Source organism: Heteronotia binoei, chromosome 7, assembly GCF_032191835.1.
Source record: "Heteronotia binoei isolate CCM8104 ecotype False Entrance Well chromosome 7, APGP_CSIRO_Hbin_v1, whole genome shotgun sequence".
NCBI lineage: Eukaryota > Metazoa > Chordata > Lepidosauria > Squamata > Gekkonidae > Heteronotia > Heteronotia binoei.
Genome location: NC_083229.1, coordinates 27,478,266 through 27,495,316, shown reverse-complemented (window position 1 = coordinate 27,495,316; position 17,051 = coordinate 27,478,266). Strand labels below are relative to the sequence as shown.

Here is a 17,051-nt window from a genome sequence, read left to right as displayed (position 1 = left end):
AGACAGAGGAAATTCTGGATGGGAAGGCAGAGGTCTTGAAGGACATTGTGATTAGGGTTGCCAACAAACAGAGGGGATATTTCTGGAGATTTGTGGGTAGAACCTAGGGAAGATGGGGCTAGGGGAAGGGAGGGACTTCAGAGGGGTTTAATGCCACAGTGCACCCTCCAAAGCAGACATCTTCTCTCAGGAATGGAGCTCTGTTGTCCAAAGATCAGTTGTAATTCCAGGAGGTCTGCAGCACCGACCTGGAAATTGGCAGCCCAAAGCCCAACTCCTAGAAAGAATTAGGCACAACACTACATTTGCTTGTGGCCATGTTTTTACTTTTGGGGAAAGAAAAGAAGAAGGCAAAGTGATCCATGTAAAAGCGAAATCCAGTGGTAAATTTATACAGCTCTCATCCATAAATGCTCCTTGACTGCTTTCATCTTTTCTCCCTTTTAAGTAAGGCTGTGTACCAGGCTCTAGACTTTTGATTTGTAACCACAGTTACAAGCATTACGCATTTCATACGGAAGAATGTACGTGCAGTCGGCTTTAATACAGCATCCCTACTCTCGCCCCATGCTTTGATCTTGAGATGCTATTTAGGAAAACGTCGCTGGTGTATAAATGCCCCCATCTGGCCTCTCAAGCAGTCGGTGTCAGAATCATTAGAGAGAATGTCCTGAGTGTGATAGTAATTGTGGAAACAGGGATCTTCAATTCTTATCAGCCTCAGCACCAGAAAGGAAGTAAACTCATGACATTCCCCCCTCCCCGCAACCATATGGACACAACTGTTTTCTGTTTAACACAAAACATTTCCATTGGTACACAGACTAGCCTGAATCTTCTTTTTTGAACTGGTTGCTATTTGTATCATTAAACCGCACTTCCTTTTAGTAATCCCCCAAGCCAAATGCATGCATAGTGGCTTCCCAGGGGTTGCCAACCTCCAGGTGGGGGATGGAGATTCCCCAGAATTACAGCTCTTTTCCATACTACAGAGATCAGTTTCCCTGGGGAAATTGGCTGCTTTGGAAGAAGGACGCAATGGCATTATATCCTACTGAGTGGGGTGTTTTTGTTTAGCAGGAACGCACAGGAATGCAGTTCCGGCTGGCTTGGCATCAGGGGTGTGGTCTAGTATGCAAATGAGTTCCTGCTGGGCTTTTTCTACAAAAAAGTTCCCCTCCCCCAAATCCCACCTTTCCCAGGCTTCACCTCCAAAGTCTCCAGGGATTTATCAGCCAAAATTTCACAAAAGCTTTTGCAAGCTTTTGAATCCCCCAAATCTCTTACAGGTTAATTCTAAGAACACCTTCTTTGAGGAAAGCCCCACTGAATAGCTCTGTCTACTTCTTCATCCAAAGAATTCAGGAAGTGGAGATGGCTACGAGCACAGGAAGTGGAGATGGCTACGAGCACAGGAAGTGGAGATGGCTACGAGCACAGGAAGTGGAGATGGCTACAAGCACAGGAAGTGGAGATGGCTACGAGCACAGGAAGTGGAGATGGCTACAAGCACAGGAAGTGGAGATGGCTACAAGCACAGGAAGTTTCGAGATTGGATAAACATAAGGAGTAGAGGCCCATCAGTGCCTATTAGCCATAAGGTATAGATGGAGCACTGTGTCCGGGATAGTGATGCTCTGTATTCTTGGTGTTTGGGGGGCAACAGTGGGAGGTCCTCAGGAACTGTGGCCCTGCTGGTGGACCTCCTGATGGCACCTGGGTTTTGGCCACTGGGTGACACAAGGGTGTTGGATTGGACAGGCCACTGGCCTGACTGAACACGGCTTCTCTTATCTTCTTCTATCTAGGATTCCAAGTAGACATGTTTTTTTTAAGGATTGCTCTCTTAAGTACACAGCAAAGGGGAGAGAAAAACATTTACAGCATGATTAGGGTTGCCAAGTCCAATTCAAGAAATATCTGGGGACTTTGGGGGTGGAGCCAGGAGACTTTGGGGGTGGAGCCAGGAGACACTGGGGGCGGAGCCAGGAGCAAGGGTGTGACAAGCATAATTGAACTCCAAGGGAGTTCTGGCCATCACATTTAAAGGGACAGCACACCTTTTAGAATGCCTTCCTTCCATAGAAAATAATGAAGGATAGGGGCACCTTCTTTTGGGGCTCATAGAATTGGACCCCTTGGTCCAATCTTTTTGAAACTTGGGAGGTATTTTGGGGAGAGGCACTAGATGCTATACTGAAAATTTGGCGGCTCTACCTCAAAAGACAGCCCCCCCAGAGCCCCTGACACCCGCGGATCAATTCCCCATCATTCCCTATGGGAATCGTTCCTGGAGGTGCATAATAGCTATGGGGGTGGAGCTTCCCCCGCCGGCCAGCTGACTGGGGGAGGGGGGAAGCCTGTAAAACCAGGGGATCCCCCGCTGGGACCTGGGGATTGGGAAGCCTAAGCATGATGGAAAACAGCAACATTTGTCAGCACCTTGCAACGTTATTGAAAACAAACCAGACTTAATTGGATTGCATGTTGATGGGTGCCAATCAGGTTTCAAATTGGACCATGGGCTCGAAAACAAAGCAGACTTCTACACCCTGCAAGAAGAAAACTGTGACAGTCAAAAAGGTTTAATACACAGCATCAGTCCAATAAAGAGATACAATGCCATCTGCTTCCAGTCACCTTGAATAATGATGGAATTTTAAAGGAGATATTGAGATAAAGCGACTGTCAACCTGAACTTGGATGGATTATTAATTTTGGTTTGCAAAAGCTGTTACTGAGAGCTGCAAAATGTCTCACCCCACCCAAAGAACCAAAAGTGTCCAAAAACACAGAGCCCTTTCAGCTCCCAGAAGCAATACGGGGGCCTATCTCGACCCTATCTCCTTAAAAGACTAGGGGTATGGGTAGGTAGGGTAGGGATGGCATTCCATCTCATCACATAGCGATTCGAAAACTAACAAAAACAAGCACACCTTCAGGTTTCGTGCCAACCTCTCCCACCAATGACCAGGATTAATTTGTTGCAAGCCTATTAAAATTTTGCCTGCTTGTTGTTAGGGTCGCCAGGTCTGTATTGGAGACCTGGAGATTTTGGGGGTGGATCCAGGAGAGTGTGGGGTTTGGGGAGGTGATGGTACAATGCCATAGAGTCCACCCTTCAAAGCAGCCATTTTCTCCTGGAGGGGTGCAGATATCTGCCAGCTGGAGATCAGTGGTAAAAGTGTGAGATCTCCGAGCCCCACCTGGAGGCTGGCCACCCTAGTCTGTCTTCCGGACTGCCTGAAAAGAGCAGAGGCTTGTTCTCCCTCCTTCTCCTGGCTTCCTTAAATGTGCAGAGGTTTTTTAAGGAAGATTGTAGAAGTTTAGAGCCGGTGTGTATGAAGCCTCAGTAGGGTTGCCAATCCCCAGGTGGGGGCAGGGGATCTCCCGGTTTGGAGGCCCTCCCCCTGCTTCAGAGTCATCAGGGGGGGGGGGGGACGATCTACTGGGCACGCCATTATTCCCTATGGAGACCGAATCCCATAGGATATAATGCAGAATTGATCCGCGGGCATCTGGGGCTCAGGAGGGACTATATTTTAAGGTAGATGCATCAAAATTTTCAGCATAGCATCAGGCGCCTCTCCCCAAAACACCCTCCAAGTTCCAAAAAGATTGGACCAGGAGGTCCAATTCTATGAGCCTCAAAAGAAGGTATCCTTCATTATTTCCAGCGAAGGGAAGGCATTTAAAAGGTGCGCGGTCCCTTTAATTGTGATACCCAGAACTTTCTTTGGAGTTCATTTATGCTTGTCATAACTTTGCTCCTGGCTCCACGCCGAAGTCTCCTGGCTCCACCTCCGAAGTCCCCAGATATTTCTTGAACTGGACTTAGCAGCCCTCAGTAAGAAAGGCAGACTATGAATGGAGCAAATCAATAAGTGACTCTGCCCAGGACTGAGGAATCTGGCTTTCAAGTCACTTTCTGCCGCCTGAAACTACCCTGCAGGGCTGTTGTTAAGATAAAAAACCGAAGGGAGAACAATTGGGGGTGGTGTGTGGTAAGAGATGTCATTAACAGAAATTAAACAAGCTTTTCCTACCAATGCTGGGGAAAACCTTCCCCTGCTAAAACTTCCACATTCTGCTGTTCAAAGGAAGCGAAAAGAAACGGCCCCCTGACTACCGTCAGCCAGGTAAGAAGTTCGCGTTCACCCTATCAGCTGCGCTCCTCAATGCTTTCCCGCCAATCGCGGTTCACCAAAGCTCCTTGGACCCGCCCATTCCCCTTAAGCCCCGCCTCCCCGCCATCCCTCTTTCCTATATTTGCCCCTCTCGTCTCAGCATCTCTATGGTTGTGTCCTGCCATTACGCCATTTCCGTCTTCCGGTGTCTTCTTCCGGAGTCAGTCGTTCGGTTTCCCGGGCAACTGCAGACGGGTGAACGATCGTTTTCTTCCCCTCTTTTGGGCTCATGTAAGTCGCGTATCCGCTGGACGGATTCCCCCCCCCCCCTCGTTCAGCTGTTCTGTCTTTTGATGAATAGTTTCTGAATGGTGCGAGGCGAGGCCGTGTTTTGTTTCTGTTTTTTCAAAAGCTGCAGTCATTTTCCACCACGCTGTGATGTCACTGCAAGGTTGCTTATTTGTCTCTAGGTAAAATAAATAATTAAATGCATTATGATTCCTAAGCAACCTAAAGATCTGGTAGCCGTCCAAAGCAAAATGAAATTGTCCTTGCCTGTAGGCTAGCTGTCTAGAAAGTCTAAGCTTTAGAAACAAGAGTGCCCCTGAGCGTGTGAAGAGCAAGCCCCCGTGTTAGTGGGTGCTTCCAGGTAGATTCCCACAAACTGGGTGAGTGGGCAACAAAGAGGCAAATGCAGTTCAGTGGAGGTAAGTGTAAGATGATGCACATCGGGACAAAAAAAAAAAATCTCGATTTCAAGTATAGGCTACTGATGTCTGAACTTGGTGAGGCTGAAAGGGAACAGGATCTTGGGGACCTAGGGGATAGCTCAATGCATGATGCAGCTCCCAAAAGAAAAAAAAGTTAAAGCAGGCTTGGTGTGTATCAACAGGGGCATAGCATCCAAATTGCAAGATATCCTAGTCCTGCTATGTTGGTATTGGTGATGCCATACCTGGAGTATTGTGTGCAGTTTTGGAGGCCAAGAAGGATGAGGACGGAATGGAGTAGGTGCAGAGGAGAGCTATGAGGATGATCACAAGCCTGGAGACCAAGCCCTATGAGCAATGGCTGAGGAACTTGGGAATGTTCAGTCTGGAGAAGAGGAGGCTGAGGAGGGACATTATGGCTCTCTTTAAGTATCTGAAGGGCTGTCACTTAGAGGAGGGCAGAGAACTGTTCCTGTTGACAGCAGAGAATGGGATTTGCAATAATGGGCAATAATTGCAATTAAGGGTGGGAAGGTACCATCTGGATATTTTAGGGATTATTAGGAAGGGGATTGTGTGACTGATATTGGAATGCCCCTGTACAGATCTATGGTGTGGTCTCATTTGCAATACTGAGTTGATTTATTTATTTGATTTACTGAGTACAGTTCTGGTCACTGTATTTCCAGAAGTGCTTTGGAGAGCTGGAAGAAGTCCAGAGGAGGGCAACCAAGATGATTAGAGAGCTGGAGTACCTTCCCTATAGGGCTTTTCAGTTTAGAAAAGAGATGGTCAAGGGGGTGACATGATAGAGGTTTATAAAATGATGCATGGGGTGGAGAGTTGACAAAGAACGAGATACTAGGATTCAAGGGCATCCAATGGTCAGTAGGTTTAGGAGGGACAAAAGGAAATACTCCTTTACACAAAGAGTGATTAAAATGTGGAATTTGCTGCCAGAGAATGTAGTGATTGCCACAAGAATAAACAGCTTTAAAAGAAGATTGGAGATTCATGGAGGATAAGTTTATTGATGGCTGAGGGGAACCTGCGCATGCAGAGTCCCAAATCCTCTGAATCCCAGTACTAGGAGGCAACATGAGGGGAAGGCCTCAGCCTCTATGCCCTGTTGTTGCCAGGTGGCTTCTTTCTCTCTAGGTAAAATGAAGAATAAAGTGCATTATTTTTCTTAAGCAACTTAAAAATCTAGCAGCGGTCCAAAGCAAAGTGCAAAGCTCTTGCCTCTGGGCTAGCCATCTGGAAACCTAGTGCCCCTGAGCACATGAAGAGCAAACCCTTATGTCAGTGGGTGCTTCCAAGAGGACCTCTGCAAACTGGATGAGTGGGCGACAAAGGGACAAGTGAAATTCAGTGTTGGTGATGGCCGCAGCTGTAAACAGCTTTGAAAGAGGAGGGTAAGCCATGGTGACTGAGGGGAACCTTCACATTCAGAGGCACTAAGCTTCTGAATCTCACAGCCGGGAGGCAACATCAGAGGAAGGCTTCAGAGTCTATATCCTGTTGCTGGCCATCCGGAGGAACTGGTTGGCCACTGTGTGAGGCAGGATGCTGGACAAAAAGGACTATTGGTCTGATCCAGTAGGGTTCTTTTCTTCCGGACAGATTTGCAACCTATTAGATGAAGGGTTTCCAGTTCCCCTATTCACTTGGATGGTTTCCAGCCTGATGCGATAAGTGCCACTGCTTATTTTAGATGGCAGAAACTTAGCCAGTGGTGTGTAGGTGCCTGTGAATGTGTTGTGTATTCAAGAGGGATTGCCCTTTCGTGTCCTTTAGCTATAGTTTGGTTATCCCAGTTTCTCGCCCACATTTTTCATTTCATTCATGACGACAAGGTAGTGGGGATGTGAAGGATTTATTAATGTGGAGGATAAGGGTGTGCCACTGTCCTCCTTAACTAGGAGAAATTGCACTCTTCCTCTTTGCATGTTACTTTGGAAGTATAGAAATAAACAAACAAAAATCCACAATTCAAGACTTTTTTCGGTTTCTTCATTTATGCCTGATAGGCCAAGCCATGTTTAAATGGTGTTGAAAATGTCTCCTCACTCCCATCATCATGGATTTTGGCACTGCTCCTTGATCACTTTGTGTTCTCACCCAAAAATAGCACAGGGCTCAATTAATGGAGAGTTAAGATGTCAGTAGTCAGTTAGTAAACCAGGAGGCTCTGTAATTAGATGGGTTGTGGGAGCCTGTTTAATGCTTTTTAAATCCTCTGCTTGTAAGCCGCCCTGAGCCTGCTTCGGTGGGGAGGGCGGGATATAAATTAAAATTTATTATTATTATTTTTAAAATAAACTAGAAAAAAAATCCTCTGTTTTTAAAATAAGCTTTAAAAAGAATACTCTAGTGCAGGGTTTCCCAAACTCCCCCCCCCCCCAATGACCTGGTTATTTTGACACTTCTCCCTCATGGCCCACTAAAATTTGGGGGTGGAGACAGGAAATGATGTACAAACATGCTTAAAACTGTTGCAATATTTTGTTCAGGAAAGGTTGGAGAATAGGGGGATTTTGCAATGCAATTTTGAAAATAAAAATCAAGAAAAAGCACAAGGATCACAGGGGAAGAAGACGGGGGGAAAGAATGACAGAGAGAGGGGGAGGGGAGAGAGAGAGAAAGAAAGAGAAAGAAGGAAGGAAGGAAGGAAGGAAGATGGGGAAAAGACTGCCTGCAAAAGAAAGAAAGAAAGAAAGAAAGAAAGAAAGAAAGAAAGAAAGAAAGAAAGAAAGAAAGAAAGAAAGAAAGAAAGAAAGAGACTGCCTGACAGAAAGGGGGGGATAAAGCAAATAGGGTTGTCTTCCAAGCCCTTCCAGACATTGAAAGTGACCTGGGGTGGGGAAGGGAAGAGGGGGCAAACTAGGCGTTTGTCTCCCCCTCCTCCCACGGTGTCTCGCCTAGTTTGCCCCCCACTCCAGGCTGTGTAAAGGCACCTACCCCCACCGATCACCTGATGGAGAGGAAAATGGCAGCAGGAACCAACCCGGTGTAGAGCTGAGCCCCATCTCCAGCCCCTTCCCCACCCCACTCCATATGGAATCAGAGGGAAGCCACGAGAGGGCCGGGCTGATTCTAGCACACTGAAGGAGGCTTCTCCCCCTCCAGAAGGGAGAGAGGGGTGAAACTCCTCCTCCTCCCGCCTGCTCTTCCGACAACGTTGAATCAGGCTGGGCCTTGTTGAAGTGGGTAGGGCCTCCCAGCTTCCTCTGATCGCGTGGGTGGGGGAGGGGGCGGTCCATGGCTCGGACGCTGGGGAAAGGAAGGGAGGGGATGGACGCTGGTGGTGGCTGCGAGGGGTGTGTGGGAGGGGTTGTGACTGAGCGGCCATGCTGCTCCAAAGGGCAGGGGGCAGCGGCAGCGATGGGGGTATTGGAGGGCAGGGAGTGGTGGCCCGGCTGCTTACAGGCCACAGACCGGTCCAGGACCGGTCCTTTACTCACAATACAAGAACTCGTGGGCATTCAATGAAATTGCTGAGCAGTCGGGTTAGAACGGATAAAAGGAGGTACTTCTTCACCCAAAGGGTGATTAACATGTGGAATTCACTGCCACAGGAGGTGGTGGCGGCTATAAGCATAGCCAGCTTCAAGAGGGGGTTAGATAAAAATATGGAGCAGAGGTCCATCAGTGGCTATTAGCCACAGTGTGTGTGTGTGTGTATATATATATAAATTTTTGGCCACTGTGTGATACAGAGTGTTGGACTGGATGGGCCATTGGCCTGATCCAACATGGCTTCTCTTATGTTCTTATGGGACCAGGAGCTTGGGAACCTCTGCTCTAATGGTCTTTTAAAAGCTGTAGCTATTTTCCCATATACCTGAAAGCCTAGGCAGAATTTGATGGTTAACCATGTGAGCCATGTTTCCGATCCTCAATAAAGCAGAGTTTTTAAAGAATATTCAATAGACCTGCTAACATTTATTTCAGCGGTAGGATTCTATAGTTATGGTTATTAGTTGGCTTCAGCCAAAAAAGCAGGAACATTCATGCTGTTTTTGAATGTTGGAATGGGATATGGCAGGAGCAAAGAATGAGAATTTAAAAAATAAGCTTCTTGGAGGGTTGCACAGTGTACACGTGCATCTATAAGTGATTTTCCATAGCTACACCAAACAGGTAAGATGGTCCAATATGATGAGAAATGTATAGTAAGGCAAGTAATGTTTGCAATTGAGAACTCTGTTGAGAGTTTGTATCTGGAGGAATCAGAGCTGGTTTAGATTCAGTGCATACGACTGGAACATAACTGTATCGTAATTTGTTTTGTTCACACGTGTGGGTGGGGAAAAGAACAGTGTAGTTAAACATACCCTTCTATTTCTACCCAGCATGTATCCAATTTCTGATGCTTGTTTTCTTCTCTTTGTACAGCTTGATCCTGCGACGTGCATCAGATTTCAGCAATGTCCACCCCTCCTCTCGCAGGAGCAGGCATGCCCCCTGGACCATTTTCTGGCCCCCAGTCTCAAGCCGCTCGGGAGGTGAACACTGCATCTCTCTGTCGCATTGGCCAAGAGACTGTGCAGGATATTGTATTTCGCACCATGGAGATCTTCCAGTTACTGAGAAATATGCAGGTGAGCATCAATAGTAACAATACCTTCCCCCTTAATACCATTTTAGTTTCCTGTGGAGTTTCTGGGATCCACCCCTAAAATGAATACAGTTAGGGCCTTTTTTCTGGGGGAACATGGTGGAACGGAGTTCTGGAGTCTCTGTGAAAACACAATTCTCAAATAATGTTTTAAAAGTTCCCGAGGGGCATGCATGTGTTTCTCCTTCATTTCCCATTGAGAGTTCCGGCACCTCTTTTTCCAGGAAAAAAGCCCTAGATACAATAGGATAAAGAGAAGAGCTTCAGGTAGAGAAAGAATTTCATGTTTGGAAGCGAAGAAGCCTCGTTTAAGATAATCTGGTGACCAAGAATTTTGAATAATGGGTTTTTGAAATATTTAAGGCTTTTTAAAATGCAAAGCAGAACATGAACATTATTTAAATCAGTACCAACAAATCTTTTACATTAAATCAACCAGCTATATATAAAATTATTTCTGCTTCTCTCTCTCTCCGTTACAAATTTCCTCCTTTGCTCTTTCTTGACTTCCATGAACTTGGTAATAGCAGCCAATCCTCATATGATCATGATAATCTCAGAACCAGTTACATCAATCCTTAGTTGATGGTTTTGTAAAACTTGCCCCTTTTCTCTCCCAATTATTTTGGCTCCTGCCAACAGATTCCTTTCCAAAACTTTATTTTGTGTTTTAAAATAATTATATACATTTTCATTTTGTTTTTATTCCACTCTGGTTACCATGCAATTTTTTAATGCACTAATAAAAGTATCCTTGTTTTCAATTGCTTTAAAGAGAATATTTAACAATTCAAAATTTAAATTTAAGTTCTTATTTTTTCATAATTACAGCAGTTCTTTTCAATGTTATTTTTAATATGTATGACTGCTTAAGCTGTAGTTTACACAAAATCTTAGATATTATATCAAAGTTGCAAAGTGATATTGTTTGTGCATCACTGAGAAAAAATGGAGAAGTAAAAGGATTTCACAAATTCCTGAATCTTTAACATTTATGAAAAGAAGTTCACTGATCTCTGTGGAACTTGCGTCTGTGTAGCCCTAAAGATCAATCAGTAAATGGTACATATAATGAAAAGTTTCTGTCATCATAAACAAATAGCTAACAAGAACCTGCCAATGCCATCTTAAGCAAAGTTACAGCCTTCTAAGGCAGTTGGCTTTAATAAAGTTAGAACAGGATGAACTGTGGTGAGAATGGGACCTGTATGTTTTTCAACTTACCTTATCAACATACCTTGACTTATATCTTACCTAAGTAGGAAAATTTGGGTTCTTTTCCCTAATTCCATTGACTCTAGTGTTGTTAGGGTTGCCAACATCCAGGTGAGGTCTTGAGAACTGGTATTACAATTGATCTCCAGATGGCAGAAATCAGTTCTCCTGGAGAAAAGGTTGTTTTTGAGGATGGCAGTGTACCCTGCTGAGGTCCTTCCCCTCCCCAAACCCTGCCCTTCCTGGCTTTGTACCCAAATCGTTAAGCTTTTCCCCACCCACCTGACTTGGATAGCCCAGATTAGCCCAGTCTCATCAGATCTTGGAAACTAAGCAGGATTAGGCCTGATTAATATTTGGATGGGAGACTTCCAAGTAAGGGTGTACATTTAGATCTACCTTCAGGGCCTACTGTAAGCTCTTGGAGGATTGGCTACATCAGGGGTGTGTGGCCTAATATGCAAAGGAGCTCCTGCTAGAATTCCACCCCTGGATCTCCCCAAACCAAAAATATAACCCCCCCCCCAAAAAAAAAATCAGTATTTTTTCAGGTATATTTCATTATCTCAAATGTATTCTCAAATGTGTTTTTTGGGAGAACTGGGAGGGGGGGGGGGGTTCTCCCCAGAATCCCAGATATGAGAGTCCCAAGACATGAAAGAGGTAATAACTTTTAACAGAGTTTGAGAATTTAATTGGTAAGCAGTTAAGCAACTTCAGCATAGGTGCAATATGTGCATATTGCCCAGTTCCCGATAGTAATCAAGCTGCAGTGTTTTATACCAGCCAAAGCTTCTGAGTTGTTTTCAAGGGCAGTCCCATGTAGAGAATGTTACAGTAGCCTAGCCTCAAGATTGCTGTAGCTTGGATCCACATGGCCATATCCATGACACTATTCCAGAAATTCCATCAAGTTCAGTATTTTGAATATTCACAATGTACCTCCCTATATCAAAAGTATCTTTCTTGTAAAAACAAAACAAAACCCTTCAGGATATTATAACCTTCTAAAGTTCTCTTGCAGTGTTATCGTGACAGGTTTACTTTGAAACATGTTCTAGAGGGTTAATAGAAATTATTTCCCAGAAATTATAGATACAGTTGCAGTTGTACAACCCAGTCCTGATCAGGTTTACATAGAAATAAGTACTAGTGAGTTCAGTAGGATCCATACTTTCACGAACATGTATCATTTAATTGTATCATTTGTCAAGTTTACATTTTCCCCCTGAACTGGAGAGGTTGTCAGAAGCTGCCGTATGTGAAAAAATGCGTTCTTTAATTAGAATAGATCTTGATCTTTGACAAGGGACTGTGTTCTTTTTACCTTGCTGTAGATGGCCTTCATTGAGTTATTATGACTGTGTGTGTAAAGTACCATCAGGAAAGGAAAGATCTTCTGTGCAAGCACCAGTCATTTCCGACTCTGGGGTGACATTGCTTTCACAATGTTTTCACGGCAGACTTTTTACAGGGTGGTTTGCCATTGTCTTCCCCAGTCTTTTACACTTCCCCTCCAGCAAGCTGGGTGCTCATTTTACCGACCTTGGAAGGATGGAAGGCTGAGTCAACGTTGGGCTGGCTACCTGAATCCAGCTTCCGCCGGAATCGAACTCAGGTCGTGAGCAGAGAGTTCAGACTACAGTACTACTGCTTTACCACTCTGTGCCATGGGGCCGCAAAAGTACCATCAAGCTGCAGCCAATTTATCGCCAGGCTGTGGGGTTTTTAGGACAGGAGACTAGCAGAGGCGGTTTGCCAGTACCTTCCTCTGGGCTTCCTTAGAGGTCTAGCATCCAAATACTAGCCAAGGCCAACCCTGCTTAGCTTCCAAGGTCTAACGAGATTGGGCTATCCTGGGCCATCCAAGTCAGGTATTTAAAAAGATAAGTTGTGTTTAGCCCTCACTAAGGTAAATCTACTCACTGAATCAAATATAAGTTATGAACTTGTAGAAAGATTAGCAGGGCTTTTTTTTGTAGCAGGAACTCCTTTGCATATTAGGCTACACCCTTCTGATGTAGCCAATCCTCCAAGAGCTTACAGGGCTTTTCTTACAGGGCCTACTGTAAGCTTTGGAGCGATTGGCTACATCAGGGGGTTGTGAAGGAGTTCCCTGTTACCGAAAAAGCCCTGGGGATGAGTGTTTTGAAATGTTGCGTTTGTTTGTTTAACTCCCTTTCAGCATTTCTTACAAGCTTTTGACATCTGGTAGTTTCTTTGATCCTGTCTTTGCAATGCAAATTCTTAGAAAAATGAGTAACCTCCCACAATTATCCTCCCAAACAAAAATGATGATGTTAGCACCAAAGTTTCTACAGTGCTTTCTTTTTAAAAAAATGAGATTGTGTGAGAGAATGGCTTATCTGGTTTACTTTCATCTTTTTTGACACAGTTATTCAGAGAATATTTATTTGGAGAGCTCAGTGGAATTTATTTACATGTAATATCCTGATTCTAAACGTGGATCCTAAACATAGGAATAAATCCCACTGAACAGAGTGGGGGTGCTTATTTGTTCTAACGATCTAAGCATAAGATCCTGAGTACTGTGCAAGTTCCTTTCGGCTGTAATGCCAAAGCTTGGGAACACCTCTTGAGGGTTGTTCTCATGGCACCAAGTTTGCCAGCTTTTTAAAAAAGATGCCACGGTGAGATATGTTGTTTGCCCAAACGTTTGGTTCGTTTTCCTTAGTTTGGGATATTTTGTTTGCTCCCCCGGGAACTTTTAACTGTTGTTTTAAGTGGACCTGCTGAGTGTATGTTTGTCGCAGTCCCCCCCCCCCCCCTTTAGTTTAAAACTCAAAGCCATATTTTAGGACTGACCGATATAATATGAAGCAGGTGCAAGCGTTTGAGTCCTGCTAGAGATCTTTAGCAGGCTTGCTGTTAAGGAGGGGAAAGCGTTTCAGGCTCCAGTCCTGGGGGGTGCTTATCTCTGTGTGGTGTGGAATGCCAGGCAGGCTTGAATAGATTATGTGATGTTGGGTGGAACTTGTATCAAGCCGAACCTTCTGGAAAGAAGGAAGGTGATAGCCTATAACTTAAAGTCTTTCTGAGGAATTGGGGATATTTTTGACCCCAGAGTCATGGGGGGGAGAATGGTTTACCCATTGAAGATATAAAGATCAGCAGTTGAGCAAGTGCCTCCCTAGCACCAAACAGAACTGTATCTGTTGCTATTATTGTTACTATAAAAGCTAGTATGTTGTAGTGGTTAAAGGTATTGAATTAGTATCTGGGAGACCCAGGTTCGAATCCTCACTTGCGTAGGCTCTCTGGTGACCTTGGGCCAGTCCCACTCTCTCAGCCTAACCTACCTCACAGGGTTGTTGTGAGGATAACAAGGAGGAGAGGAGAAGACTGTAAGCTGCCTTGGGTCCCCATTGGGGAGAAAGGTGAGATATATTTTATTAATAATTGTAATAATTTAGGGGAGGGACGGTGGCTCAGTGGTAGAGCATCTGCTTGGGAAGCAGAAGGTCCCAGGTTCAATCCCTGGCATCTCCAAAAAAGGGTCCAGGCAAACAGGTGTGAAAAACCTCCGCTTGAGACCCTGGAGAGCCGCTGCCAGTCTGAGAAGACAATACTGACTTTGATGGACCGTGGGTCTGATTCAGTATAAGGCAGCTTCATATGTTTCATATGTTTATGTTTAATTATTGTAATAACTTATTAATAGTGATTGAGACCCAGTGTAGTGGTTAGGGGTTTTGGACTAGGATCTGGGAGACTCAGGTGCAAATCAGGTGTTCTTCTATGGAAGCTTGCTGGGTGTTTTGGGCCAGCCACACCCTCTCAGTCTCAGTGTGAGGGGAAAATGGAGGAGAGGTAAACAATATAAGCTGCTTTATCTCCATTGGGGAGAAAAGTAAATAAAATAAACTAGGAATAAGGCCCATTCTGGAGAAAAATACAATGGACTCTAGAAAGAGGCTCTTGATGAGTGCCCCCCCCTTACTGTCTTCCCTCCCCCCACCCAAATGAAGGCATTCACTTCCCCCTCCCCCCACCTCAAGGGGACCTGACCTCTGCAATCTGGAGAGCAGTTGCAATTCTGAGTGATCTCTAGCCCTCACCTGGAGATTGGCAACAGTGAGTCCCCAGGAGGAAATGGCTGGTTTGGAGGGTGGAGTCTATGACATTGTACCTGTCTGACATCCCAACCCTCCTCAAACCTTATCCTCTCCAAGCTCCACCCCTCAAATCTCCAGGAATTTCTCAACCTGGAGTTGGCAACTGCTAAGTCAGTCTGGCAGTCATGGGGCTGCTGCTGAACAGGAGCAAGCAGCCAGGCCTAGTTAAGTCATGCCAGTCAGGTGGCATCAAATCACCCAGAGGGTGCTGCCAGGCCTAAGGTAGCCAACCTCCAGGTTGGAGCCTGAAAATCTCCTGGGATCACAACTGAACTGCAGACAACAGATCTCTCTCCCCATACTGGAGAAAATAATTGCTTTGGAGGATGGACTCTGTGGCATTATATTAAGTCAAGGTATGTTCCCTCTCCAAACTCTGGCTTCCTTAGACTCCACCACAAAAATCCCACCAACCTGGAGCTGGCAACTGTAGTCAGGACTGGGCCCAAAGTGCTCTGCCTCAAAGGCCAAAATAGGGCTGAAAAGGGCCTCTCCCCACTTTTATTGAGAGAACCAAGCTTGGTTGCATTTTACTGAAAGAAGCAATAGCTTCTGTCAGTTGCCTAGCAACAGCTACCGCCCAATCCTTCTCTTTCCTGGGTCCAACAGTGAGTGAGGGTGGAGTCAGCCAATGGCACGCAAGTGCATTTGATTGAAAGTTTGATGGGCCAAAAGTTGATTACTGCAGTCCTAAGCCAATGGGAGACCTGGATTTGGCGTCATAGGGGACTTACTATGATTGTTTTTAATTTTTGCATTGTTTCTAAACATTTGCTGCTCTGGGAATGTACATTAGTACAACAGATTTTAAATCACTGAGTGATTTTGTACGGCAATGGATTGATTCGGCTGTGCACACAAGTAGTCAGCATTTTTCCTGATGTAAATGGACTTGCTCCCGCATACTCCATACTGTACTTTTCTACACAAAGCTGCCTGCCCTCTTGATCTTTCAGGTTCCTGTTTCTTGTGCTGGATAACATCTCCCAGGAGCAGGCGTGGCTTTGGTCTTATAAAAAAAATCCATAAGAAACCCACCATTTCTTAACTGCTTTTAGCCTACTTGGGGGGAGGGGTTTCAACTAAAAGTATTTCATTTAGAGATGCCTTTCAAATAAGTTGGTAACTTTTGAAGCAGCTGTTTTTAATATTTAATGGCTACTTCTTAGTGCACTTTTATCTCTTATGGGTGTTCTTGTTTTGAAGAAGGGTGACGCAAAAATAAATAACTACTGAATATGATTTCTGCAACTAGCATATCTCCAGGAACCAGGGCTTTTTTTGTAGAAAAAGCCCAGCAGAACTCATTTGCATATTAGGCAACACCCCCTGATGTTACATAAGGCTTTTGTAGAAAAACCCAGCAGGAACTTATGTGCATATTAGGCAACACCCCCTGATGCTAAGCCAGCCGGAACTGTGTTCCTGTGTGTTCCTGCTCAAAAAAAGCCCCACTGGGAACTCTTAAAGCTGAAAGAAAGATAATTGGTGTTTAATTTTTCAATATTAATTTCTTTTTTAAAATGAACAAAATATGACTTGGGCTTTTATTGTCTCTTTCTTTCTTTTTAATATTTGATTTTTCCAGCTTCCAAATGGCGTAACCTATCATACGGGGACATATCAAGACAGGCTAGGGAAACTGCAAGAGCACCTCCGCCAACTCTCAATACTATTTAGGAAGCTGAGATTAGTGTATGACAAATGCAACGAGAACTGTTCAGGGCTTGATCCTATTCCCATAGAGGTAAGTGAGAGAGAAGTATCTCCTGTCGAGGTAAATTTTTCGAATTGGGCTTTATACTTTTATAATGTGAAGGCATAGGGTGGATGCTGTATGTATTTCTATAATCCTTTTAAAATCAACCCTTTTTGTTCAGTTTTATATAGTGCAGCTGCTGGAGCTGCAGTTTGAAGAAGAATACTTGTATGGTGGAATTTGCTTAATCCCCTTGCCTCCTTGGTACCTGCTTTTGGCCCCACTGTGGAAATTTTTTAGCTACACAGCCAGTTTTCCCTGGCAGGTAAAAACAAGCAAGGAAAGGAGGATGATTTTTAGCAAGAGAAGAGGCCAAGGGGAAAGGGTTAAGAAACCACTCCCCCCCCCCCATTACTAGTTTTTCCCTTAAAATTATAGTTTCTTCCAGCAGCTGCACTGTATAAAAATAAGAACTCAGTACAAAAGAATGTGAAATTACACATAATGCATAGTTCTACCCATAGTGAGAACCGTTTTCTTTTG

The 17,051-nt window shown here is 44.7% G+C and overlaps 1 protein-coding gene across 2 annotated transcripts in view; it reads left to right on the top strand.

Moving 5' to 3' along the window:
- Positions 1-4,293: 4,293 nt before the first annotated feature.
- Positions 4,294-17,051, top strand: part of MED30 (mediator complex subunit 30) — a 37,861-nt gene continuing 25,103 nt past the window's right edge. The window contains exons 1-3 of one of the 2 annotated variants that reach the window (XM_060243290.1): positions 4,294-4,418; positions 9,236-9,441; positions 16,398-16,556. In XM_060243290.1, coding sequence (XP_060099273.1) covers positions 9,268-9,441; positions 16,398-16,556 — 333 coding nt within the window. In that variant the 5' untranslated portion in view covers positions 4,294-4,418; positions 9,236-9,267. The remainder of the gene's footprint in view (positions 4,419-9,235; positions 9,442-16,397; positions 16,557-17,051) is intronic. The other variant, XM_060243289.1, reaches the window with a different exon arrangement.